Source organism: Corvus brachyrhynchos, unplaced genomic scaffold (genome assembly GCF_000691975.1).
Source record: "Corvus brachyrhynchos isolate BGI_N302 unplaced genomic scaffold, ASM69197v1 scaffold346, whole genome shotgun sequence".
Lineage (NCBI taxonomy): Eukaryota > Metazoa > Chordata > Aves > Passeriformes > Corvidae > Corvus > Corvus brachyrhynchos.
In genome coordinates this window covers 2,874,331-2,886,699 of record NW_008238644.1, presented here as the reverse complement: position 1 = coordinate 2,886,699, position 12,369 = coordinate 2,874,331, and the positions used below count along the sequence as shown (strand labels likewise).

At 36.3% G+C, this 12,369-nt stretch overlaps 1 protein-coding gene across 1 annotated transcript in view; it reads right to left on the bottom strand.

Moving 5' to 3' along the window:
• Positions 1 to 248: 248 nt before the first annotated feature.
• Positions 249 to 12,369, bottom strand: part of LRCH2 (leucine rich repeats and calponin homology domain containing 2) — a 31,572-nt gene continuing 19,451 nt past the window's right edge. Inside the window, exons 17-22 of the mRNA XM_017737486.1 lie at positions 12,046 to 12,096; positions 10,919 to 10,976; positions 10,174 to 10,286; positions 8,853 to 8,990; positions 8,477 to 8,554; positions 249 to 7,336 (exon numbers count right to left, since the gene is read on the bottom strand). Of these exons, the coding sequence (XP_017592975.1) occupies positions 7,217 to 7,336; positions 8,477 to 8,554; positions 8,853 to 8,990; positions 10,174 to 10,286; positions 10,919 to 10,976; positions 12,046 to 12,096 (558 nt within the window). The 3' untranslated portion in view covers positions 249 to 7,216. The remainder of the gene's footprint in view (positions 7,337 to 8,476; positions 8,555 to 8,852; positions 8,991 to 10,173; positions 10,287 to 10,918; positions 10,977 to 12,045; positions 12,097 to 12,369) is intronic.

Sequence of the window (12,369 nt, the reverse complement as noted above, 5' to 3'; positions counted from 1 at the left end):
TTTGTTGTTCCAAATATATATGCTAGAAGAGTTGGGCGGTTTTCACAGCAAAGTGTGTACATGTATAAAGATTGTTACAAGTGAAGGCATCTCGATCCTCACATATTCCCACCACTGTTGGTCAAAACCAAAATCCCAACATACTTCATAATGTGTCCTACAGTTAGCTTTTCTTTTGTTTGTCAGAGGATGTATTTCCTGACATAATGAGGCAGGCCACTTATCAAAATGACAACACAGACATTAGAGAGAACATACAACAAATTCTCATTATTTACTACAAATATATAAACTGAAATGAAAGCAAATTGAATAACTTGACTACATGAAAATTATGAAACAGTTTGTATTTTATACACAGCGTATGTACACCGGTTTTGGAAATGTGGGTTTTATCCATGCAAATTTAATACAAAACACTATTTACAAAAAGAAATAACAGTAAGAGCATTTTTTGAAAGAAACATGTATGTTGGAAGCTCCAGCAATAATGGAAATCCTAAAAAAAGGCTTAATACAGTATAGTACAAGTAGACAATCTTCAAAAGTGTGAAAGATGCACTTTACAAGAACATGAAATGTGAAATCAATTGAAATGCACTATCAAAAAGTTTTGCAAGTATATACACAATTTGAGCATCTGTTTTTAATGATCACTCTCCATCTGTGCCCTCAGAACTACTTCTGCCACATCCTGCACACATTTACATATTGACCATTTGGTTACATTGCATCTTCTGAGTTTTATAACGACAAGTTACAAAATAAAGTAACTGAATACCAACTGAATGATAATTGTAAAGCAATCACATTTTCATTGTTCTAGACATTACATCATAGTAAAAAGTATACACATTATTCCCAATGTATTCCACCAATGCACCCTTTTTCACTACATCTGTGTATGCTCCTCCTGGGAATCTCAGCCTTGCTTTGCTGCTGGTGCCAACAGCCAAGAACAGCTGCAGCCAGGAAATCCCATGGCTGGAGGAATGCTCCATGTAACACATCCCTTCAGCAAACACAACTGCATCAACATCTGCATGTGAAGACACAGTCTTGCACAACTTCAGAATACATATTAATACTGAACAGTTACTGCAAGTTCCTGTGCCAGCTACGGCACAACCAAACCCTATGCAAATACAGTAATTTTGGAAATAGTTCACTGGTTCACTCATTTTAAAATTAAACAAAGCAAAAAAATACCCTTGTGGCATTTCCAAATATGCTCTATTTTACAATCTGCCTTCATAAAACTATGATGGAAACAGTTATGTTTGCCTTACTTCACACAACTTTGAATGAAGTGAGGAAACCCTCCTTAGTGCCAAGAATTTACTTTAAATGACTGACTTTATGTTGTAACTGAGTTACAAAACTCTGGAGGGAAATTCTGGTCTCACTGAAGTCTTACAATGATAGACTCATTTAGGTTGGAAAAGACTGAACTGATCAAGTTCAACCACAAATTTAACACTGCCAAAATCAAAATTTTTTCACAACAATTAAATTTGCTGTCAGTCTGAGCTATTCTTCTCCTTTAGAATTTGCTGAGATACTAGAGTAACCATGGAAAAAAGTTTTGGTTTTTGCTTGTTTTAAAATTAGGACTCTAAAATGTAAAAAACGCTCTGAAAATAGTTTTTTGAAAATGTAACTGGCTATATATAATTTGAACTAAAAATGATTGATTACATGTCATTTTATGATAACTGGTGGTCCTTCCCTAGAAACTGATCAGGTACCTTGCAGCAATTTCACTGCCCATTGCCTCTCATGCTGAAAAAAAATGGTCAAACCCAATGAGGGAACAAACACTTCATATAACCACAATTTTATGATAATGCCAAAATTGTACAATGTGAAATACTTAAAGACAAATAAAGCAAAGGGCTTTTTATTATGTAACAAACACAGGAGCCAGAACTGCTCCTGTGCAGTGGCAAGTTTAAACTAAAATTCAATTAATCACATATATTCTCTATTTAACCAGTGAAGATCAGCAGGATTTTTCTTCACAGGAAGAAAATTTATCTTCGTATTTTACAAAACAAACCTGTACCATAACATTCCTCATTAAGAATACAGTTCACCTTTTCCTCTCTCTGTAAATGAATTAATTACACACAACCCAGTGTGTTGCACATGGAACAAACCCAGTAATGCTGTTTTCATTCCCTCATGGAAGTGCACGAGGGCCACATGAACCTGTTCAGAGCCATGGTGCAATTTTCAATCAGGAAAGGTCTGTAGTTCCCAGAGCAAAAGCTTCCTCTGCTTTACTACATCATTCACTGCTGGTGAAAGTTAAATATTGGTAAACATCTATTATTGATTACTCTCAAAGTTATCACTCAGTGTTTTTGTTCAGGTTGCAGCATCTCTTTAAGAGCCAGGAGGTGTTTCTGTCAGCAGTTGTCATGCACAGACAATGGCACAAAACCAGGGGATCACAAGTGGCACATGCCAGGTTCCCTGCCCAGGGCTGGGCACGGGCAGTGCTCTCTGCACCACCAGCCACTCTTCCTGCAGCACTGGAACACAGCTACCCAAACCAAAGATGACAAATTCCTTGTTGTTCTAAGCTCTACTGAAAGATCCACGCACTCAAGGATCCACGTCCCTCAGCTACAAAACACGTCCTTCTTTCTCTGCTAAGACTAAAGGCTTTTCCTGGTGAAGTGATTCAACATGAAATCGGCTCAGAGCACTCTCTGCTTGGACAACTATACTTTGCCTTTCCCATTCCTGGTCTTAATGACATTTTTTTAATTCCAAATTTGTTTATGTTGGAGTGTGTTTTTGCTTTTGCTTTTCAAGTAGAGATCCTCCAAAAGAAACACAGACATTAGCCTGACTTGGTGAGGAAGAAGTGACATTTGATTTACCAATACCAAATCACATCTCCTATCTGCAGAAGTGCTAAAAACTCCCACAGGTTGCTGTCAGTTGAAATCAGTGGAATCAGCCTTTCAAACAAACATTTAAGGAACCAGCAGAAGGAAGAACTGCCAGACCTTCGTCCTTCTCTTCAGTACCAACATAACACATGGAAGTTCCGTTTTAGTGAAAACACGTCTTCATTTTTGTTTGGATTTGGCTACAGATTTATGTCAAAATCTGAGAAAACTGTCACTAAATGATATGATATTTGAAATAAAGTTTTTAGTGCAGTAAAAAACTAGTGGTCCTCGCCTACAATTTTATTGAGATCATACAGCTTCCCACCTCACCACAATGTAATTTTTCCTACCATCTCAATACTGTATTTGGCTTATCAGAAAATTTTTATTAAATGAATCCATGTAACATTCTGCAACTTCATCTGACTTACCAGAGATCACTGTTTTAGTCAAAAATCTGACACTAAAGTTTGCTAGTGTCAAACAAGTTTAAGCCATGTTTGCTATGGTCTCCAGCTCAGGTGTTCCACAAATCAAAAAGGCGAGAACTTACTGAAGTCGTGGCTAAAACTTGCCTTGACTTCAGTAAGGCCAGGATTTTTTAAAAAAGAAATTCTTATGATTCATGTCATTTATTTATTGTTTCAAATCAATTGCTCCCTATTTTATGCTCATAGTTCTTGGTTAGATTTTGGAAGGCCTCCAGATACAGGGGTCTAGATGGTTTCTGCATCCCCAGCACTGCCCCAGTGGGCACACTGGATTAGGAGTGTTGGAGAACAGATGTGAAGCATTTCCGAGATACTCTGTGGGAAGGCACCACACTTCACAACAATTATTTTACTGTCACTGCTTTAAGACCTCACCATATCTGGGACATTATTGCTCAAGTGAAAGATCAGTCATGTGTGACATGCTGCATCCAGTGACATAAAACAGAAAAAATACACGAGGACAGAAGCTCAGCCACTATGCTGATTCACTCTGTAATTTACAGTTCATGCCACATTATTGCAGTTAACTCTTAAGTTCATTAGGAAAACTTAATGCAGCTTCCTAAACCTTTTAATGTTAACTTTTCTTCATGTCGTAAAGTGAAAACTGACCAAGTGCAACAAGAACTGAGCAGGACTCTGTTTTTAAGAATCCTATCAGCTATACCAGTACTAAGTGATGGCATCACATCCTAAACAAAATGAGAAAAGGGTATCTCAAACATTGCAAATGTTTGAAGCAGGGATTCTGGAATCACAATAGTTCACCAATGCCACTGGAACCATTTCTTAAAAAATTAAATAAGAAGGAGGAAAGTGGCCCAGAGTTACCCAACAACAAAAATGCACTAGATCTGAGAATGCACAAAAAGTAAGATGTTGGGAATCAAAAGGAAAGGGAAAAGGCAGCAGAGTATGCAGATTCTTGTACAGAGGAGACACAATATTTCCACAGGCTGCTTGGAAATGAAAACTTAAAATTCAAATCTTTTTAGCATCATATTTGAAATTGCTCTTAAAGAAATCACAGTGGGTACAAGCCAATGTTAGGAAGGCTTTAGATAATGATTATTATTATTATTTGTAAAAGCAGTTAGAGATGTGAGAGAGATTCATCCAAGCACTGTGGATCATTTCTCAGACTACTCCTAAGAGTAGCTGAAGGCTTTAATCTTTGCCATACTAAAAGGGAAGCCTTGGAAGAATCGTGATTATCTGTCCCCATAAGCAAGAAGGTAGCCACAATAATTTCCAAGGAATGTCAAAGCAAGACTGTTGCTAGCATGTCTGTGGGGAAGAACTTCAGAGTACTAAAACCAACCAACCAAACAATATTTTAGTAGTTTTCAGTTTAAAATGAGTACATAAGTTTCATACCCAGTTTTCAACTTACTAAGAAGACCTTAAAAATCCCTAACTGGTAAGCAGCTGCCATGCTACATTAAGGGAATTCTTAATGTTTACACTGTGATATAACTCAATAAAATTAGTTCAAAAAGGAAAGAAGTTATTTTAAGATCAGAAAATGTATTTAAATATGACAATGAAATAGCAGTGGAGACCAGTTTTCAGATAACTGACAATTTATAGTTAGGACTTGCATGGCTAACACTGAACTAAAACTTTGCTCTGGTAGTAGCAACAACAGTGACATGAAAGACAAGGATTTATTCTTTTTGAATGGCTGGGTCCTTCAAATATAGCAGGCAAGCATTTTGCTTAGTGAATTATAACTTTTTCATTAGTTTTTGCATGACTTTTCAGATAATGCCTTTAATGAAAACAGAGATTGAAGTTGTTAAAATAACCATTAAGAAGAGATATAAAAACCAATTAGAGATAGATTTGAAATACAATATTTCAAATGTCAAAGCAATCCAGTTTCCTTAAACACATATTTACCTAACCTAAGATTTATATCTAGGACTTTGCAAATTAATTTATACACCAGCCTCTCCATAAGCTGTATTTTAAGACAACACTATATGAACAATAGAGGATTTTAACTATTACATATACACCAACTTGCTTCAATGGATTTAAAAATAAGTTTTTAAAACTTATGATCAGAAAAAAGTTATTTTTCCTGTCAGCTATTGCCTATAAGTACTACAGTAGAAGGAATACACAATACTCCTCCCCTCATTCTTTTATGAATTATATTACATGGGGTCTTGATCAATTGGAAAGAGCAGAACCAAATTTTGCGACATGCTTGGCAAACACATCCCTCAACTGAAAATAACTTAGCCTGAAATAGAAAATCTGTGGCAGTCAAAATGTTTTTTTAATGGAGCTACCTAGTCATGAAAAACAAATTAATACAAACAGATCTACTACCAAAATGATGAAATTATTTGCAATTTGTTTAGAGAACTCAACTGTGTATGGTTTCAAAATGTTCTCAAAACACCAAGATTTTGTGCAGAAACAAACAAATACATAAACTCAGAAGTTTCAAAAAACCACCACAGTGGAAATTTCTTTTCTTCACATTTATCAATCAATCTAATGTCTCAGCACAGTGACATTTGTACAAACTGACCTGTGTGCTAATGCCACACTCAAGTAAATTACACAACAAATCCTGCAAACACTAAAAAGAGAAAACACTGATACTTCCCAACTAAATTATGGATATACCTGTTGTAAAAATGTAATGTGAGATCAGGAGCAATATTACACAAAATCCTGAACATCACAGCGTAAACCTGAGATTTTGGCAGTTTTATCAAAATGTCCTAAATTACTCTGTATGAATCACTAGTCCTCATGTCTTATTCATCATGTGTATTTGTTTGTCCCAAACAAAGAAAAGTAGACAACTTTTTTTTGTCCAACAATACATTAAACCAAAAGTAATTAGGTATTATCAAATTAAATATCATAAATAAAAAGTATTTACAGTATTTTCTAATTATTAGACAACAAATAACCAATTAAATTGTGCAACAAACTTAAAACACCCAACGTCAAAAAAGTGAAGTATTACTTAAATCTTCACATACTGATTTTACAAAAAAACTATTAAAATATTAAAAAATTTCCATTTTATCTATTTTAAACAAAGAAATTTCAAAAATGTTTAAGACTATTAAGAGTTATCAATTACACAGGCACTTCACATGTAAACAATCTACAGTACAACTGAAAAAAAATATTTGGCACCAACCTAGAAGACTGGAAAAACTCAATAAACTGTGTCCTTTTCCCATTGTATCCTGTTCTGTGTAATCACCATACACTCACACTCAATACTGGCAATGTTAGAAGTGCGTAAGTTACAATCAGGAGTGCAAAAAACAAAGAATGCAAATATTAAGCTTTCAGAGAGTGAAAAGGGATTACAAGTGATCAGTTGCTCAATGTTTTCACCATCATACCATCGCTACATTTTTGTATTATCTTTAAATCAAATGATTGACTTGAAAAATTAAAGTGACGCGGGGAGTGTGCTTTGTACTTTCCAAAGTAATTCAAACAACATTTCCAACGTAAAAAAAGAAATCCAGCATTTAACTCTAACACTGAGATGTTAAATGGCAGCTTTTAACCTAACTAGAAAGAGAACCTGATGCTACCACATTCTCTTTGTACATCCAATTACAAGAGAAAAAAAAAGAATAGTTATGTTCTTTTAACTGTGAACTGACTCCAAGGTTTTCACACACAGCTCCAAAGTAAGGCTCTCTACAGCATCTGGACAGATTTCAGTTTTTGATGGCTTGGGTGTTCCCATGTGGGAGGCTGAACTGCCTCAGAGCAATCCATATCAACAGAGCAAATGAGAAGTTGTCTAGCTGCCAAGAAGTCACGTCACATGGAAGAAAGCTGAGATACTTTCAATGCAGGCAACTCAAGCAAAGCTTGAACTGTGAGGCCAACCTTCACCAGACCCCTTTCCTCCAGAATGTGATGGGGCAAGCAAAGTCTCTCCTGCAAAAAAAATATAGGACATTTAACCAGTTCCATGCCTTTGTCCCCAGGGTGGGTAACAAACACATTCTCTGAAGCCACACGTGTCATGAAGACACTTGCAGAGAAAACACCTTTGCCCTTAAATGTCACAGGTGGTTCTCTACAGTAACAGAATGGGCAGAAACCTGTTATAGTAACTATCTGTTTAAAGTGTCAAACTATGACAACATCAGAAGACACGTAAGAGATTGCTAAATTCATAAAGTACAGGACTTTCTTTTCATAAGCAGATAAGAAAAACAAGTTGATGGGTGCTGTTGGCTCAGTGGCCTTCTTCCCCCTTCCCCTATTTTGTAGGCTTAGTACCAATTTTTCCCTTGGGATAATTTAGAAGTGCTGATAGACTCAATAATGAACCATTCTCCAAGAAAGTAATCATTCAGTCTCAAAATGGAGCACAAGCTGGACAATTTTCCCAACTTCCAGCTGGTGTTACAAGTAATTCACGAGGTAAATCTCAGCATCTCTAGCTTCTGAATGGCCTGTGGCTCCACACTAGACAGAAGCTATGGCAGAGCAGTAAACCAGGTTCTAAATCAATGAACTAATTTTCTTCTTGCACTGAAATAGATCAAGGGAATTTTGTGTCTCATAATATGCAGGAAATGATTGAATTTTCAGGTTTTTTCCCCTCATAAAAGGAGGTAAGAGGATAAACTTAAGCAACAGAAGCATAAGTAATGAACAACAACTACAGCCATGCTAAAAAAGATAGCAAATCATTCAGGCTACAGACTTCTGTAATTGCAGGATATTTCCTAGACAGACTGAATTCATGGCAAAGCAAGTAGCTAAACTCAAGACTTTCAAATAATAGAACATCACCCTCTCAAGTCCCTTCCTTTGTTTAGATGACAATTCATTTTACAAGGAGGTCAGAGTTATTTTTACTATAAAGAACTGACTAGAAACCCATAAAGTAGCTTCCTCAGATTCACCCTATAAGCCTGAAATGGAATTTCTCTTCATACCTTCAAGATCTCTGGTCAGTGTCATAATCACTACTGCTCCCTGAATAAAGCTCCTCTAAACCCCCAACATCAGTATTTGCTGACGTTTTCGGTGGTTATTAATAAATCAATAAAGCAATTAGTGTACCTGTGGAACGCCCAGTTTTTTACAAGCATCAAGGAAGTTTTCAACATTTCTTCGGCACTTTGCCATGCTGAGTTTAGGCTGTGAAGACAGGATATCAGATCTTCATCAGACATTCATGAAGGACTGTATATTTCTGATGTAAATTCACTTACAGTTACTAAAACACAAGACACGTTCTATGAGGACTCAGTATGAGGAAAACAGCTCTTATACTAAACTTCTGAGCCTTTTATAATGCACCTTCCAGAAAAACTGAAGTGAATAATGTAGCAAATTAATATGGTAAACCTGAGTCACAGTGTTTTAGTATTGAAATTCAAAAGCTTGTTTTCATGCAAGATGTACCAAAAAATGAGATAAATGACTTATGCCTTACCACTGCTGGCGATGGGACATGAATGCTGGCAACAGAACGTGGCCTTATGTGATTGGCTAAATGGCAAAGAACCACCCCATCCATCAATGCTGCTCCAATGTCATCTGGCAAAATTACCTTCAACCTGGATTCAAGATTCTAGGAAAAGGGCCATAGGTAAGTTACTCCCAACATCAGGTAATTTTTCATTTTAAATCCAGGGTATTTGAAAGCACGCAAAAGTTTAAAAGGAACATTTTAATACTAAATTAAAGTATATGTAATAAACTTACACTTTACTCAGTATAAACATCCTTTTCTCCTTATTGGCCCCATGTTCCCTTTGTTTGTATTGTTAGGTTTTTCTTGGGGGTATGTTATTTTATTGTTTGGAGTTTTTTAAATGACACAACAACATACACTGAGAAAGACATTCTGCCAACAATGACCACAATACACAGCTCTCAAGACCCTATGAGAGTGACCCTCCTGTTATGAGCAGTGACCCTACACTGCTCATAACAGCAAAGCACAGAATTTAAGGACAGAAGTGCTGTGCTGAATATGTCATCAGTGCTTAGTGGGCAGAATCTGTGAGTTGAAACCATACAGGATTTAATGAGAAGGAGGAAAAGACAAAGAAGGGAACACAACTGTGGGAAAGGCTATTTCACTTGTACAGATGACAATTAAGCTGAGGTGGCCAAGGGCCACACTTGTGTTGTTACAGAGAAGGCAAACAATGATTTTTCCCACCCCAACAACAAGACTTTACTGCTCAGGAAGTGAACCAGACAAAACAAACATTCTTCATAGAAGTCACACCATAAATTAGCACTGCCCTGAACAGCAGAGCAGCTATGATTCAATTAACTCTAACTCTTAAATGCCTTGAAAACACAACTACACAAAAGCCAGTTTACTGGAAATCTGAAATGTAGATCCCATTCAGGATTATGTAACTTATAGCAACTTTCTACACTCAAAAAGCATTTGGCTATTTATAAAACAATAATCATTCTTCTTCAGATCTCAGGTCAAACCATAGCAAACACAAGCAGACATTGTCTCCCTTAGAAAATTTAACACCTCAGAAAAAAAAAATAATTTCACTTTGTTTTCTAGAAAGAAAAAAACCTCGACTACTTCTCAGTTGGTATTTTCATTGGACCCAAACTAGTACCAGTGTAGCCTGTTATATGAAATTCCTTAGGAAGAAATACCACTACAGAGATGCCCTTGTACAACTGCAATAATTTGGAGGCCTTTAAAACAAAGGTTTACATTGTGGTACAGAGCTAACTAAATGCACTGCAGCCATACAGTGAATAAAGGTACCTACATTGCGAAGCTGTCTGATTTGTTCCCTTTCTTCCCTTAAATGTTCCATTTTCCTCCTCATAGTAAATCCAGGATCCACTGCACCGTAGTCCTGGCGTGAGGCACGGCTGAAAGCTATCAAACATGAGGGAAGTCAGATCAAAAACATTCAAAAACTGAAGATCTATAACTGAGGTTAAAAACAGGAAAAAAATGCAGAACTTTTAAGAACAAATATATTTAAGCTTCCTGCTATAAAAGATGCTGCCTATGAAACATCTTTCAAATAAAATGCAGAAATCATCTTACTTAAGTGTAAATGGATAATTGGAAAATATGGAGACAGAACTAACTTCAATACTGAAGTATCAGTTTGGGACACACAACTCCATTTGCACTTCTTCAAGAATCTCAATCTAGCTTTGAAAGTATTTTCATGTGTTTTACTTTTAATCAAGTATAAAGTCTTTAAGCCATCAAACCTCAAGAACAATTGTATAGTGTTTCCCTGTTCTTTGAAAGTGACTAAATATGCCGAAAATAAAGGAGTGGGGAAAAAACCCTTAACAAACAAACAAACCAACCAAATCACTCTACAACTTGAGGAGCTTCCAATTATTTGTTTGCCAAAGCTGCTCTGTACGCCTTTCCCAGTACTATCCAGTGATAAGTAAATTGAGTGAACTGCAGTACTGTGACATGTGCTATGCTTACTGCCTCTAGCAGCCTGGGAAATAAACACACTATGTTAGAGAACAGCAGCTTACCTGACCTTGGTTTGAGACCAAATGGACCATGAGTGTTACTATCTGTTCTTTCATAGTCCTGTTAAAAGAGATGAAGTCAATTTTCTTCCACGCATTAAAAGAAATAACTTTTGTTCCCATCAAGATACTGTTTAAATTATTCTTGCCTAGAGTCCTTCTGCTTAACTGTAAAACGGTCTTTTGAAGAGGACAATATAAAATAAATTGAATGAACATAACCCTACTACATACAGATAAAATTGTCATAATGAGAAAGAAAAGCAGCACCAGATTATTTAAAATCTATTGCAAAATATTTCAAACTACTGCAACCATTCTGTGAACAGAGTTTAAGCCAGCTGTAAGCAGATTCAAATATTCTCCCAATGCTTAGATTCAAAATCTACTTCCAACTATGAAGACTAGGTTTTTCTCATTTCACCATCTAAAAAGAGAAATGCACTCAATATTTTGGCATGTACATGAGATATCTTTGTTTCAACTTGTTTCACTGTATTCTGGGACATGTTTTAATTCTGCTCTCTCAGGCTCCTTATTGACATGAGGTGGACATGTTAATAATATTTGCTTTATTTCAAGCTAAGCAGGGCAGTGCTCTCACAGCAAGACTCCATGGATGACACCCCTGAATGAAGCTGGAAGGCTGCACCACAAAGGTGACACCCAGGACTGAGAAGGATGAAACTCCTTGAGAAGTGTCAGCACCTTTGGGCTCCCGTATGGAACCGTATACATGGGTGATGTATAAAGTACTAAACCACAAGCTCCAAATCTCTCAGTGACTATGTGCCCTGAAGAACAGTCTTCCTTAGGAAGGCCTATCAAATATGGCAAATCTGATTTTTGTTTCATTAGTATTTTCATCAGGAAAGATAATGGAGACAGAGAAATGCACCTTTCCTCACACCAGTCAAAAAGAAGAACTCTAGGGGAGATCAGAGTTACAAAGGTAAAACAAGCTGTAACATCTGTCTCTCATTCTGGTTTTGTATTTTTATTATGATGAAGTAGTTCTAATTTTAATTTCCAAGGAAACTAACAACTTTGTATCTGCATGAAAAACCTGGTGACAGCAATGAACACAAAGAAATGTTTGTTGAATGAAAAACAAACCCACAAACTTGTACCTCAGACGACACAGGAGACTGTGGGGACACATTAGTATTATCACTGTCTTGCTAAAAAGAAATCAAAGAGATGAAATTATAAAAATGAAAAAGATGATTTAACAAGAAACATGAAATTATGAAATACACAAGACATGTAACATTTGTCAAGTATGCTACAAACTGGCAGCAACTAAATTTTGAAATATGTAAGGCAAGGAACCACTATCCGCTGTTTACATCAAATATTAGTTTTACATCACCTCTGCTTGATAGGTGAATTAACTTTGCTCTTACCAAAGCAAGCAAATGTCCTACTGTTCCCCAGCAGGCAATCATGAGCTT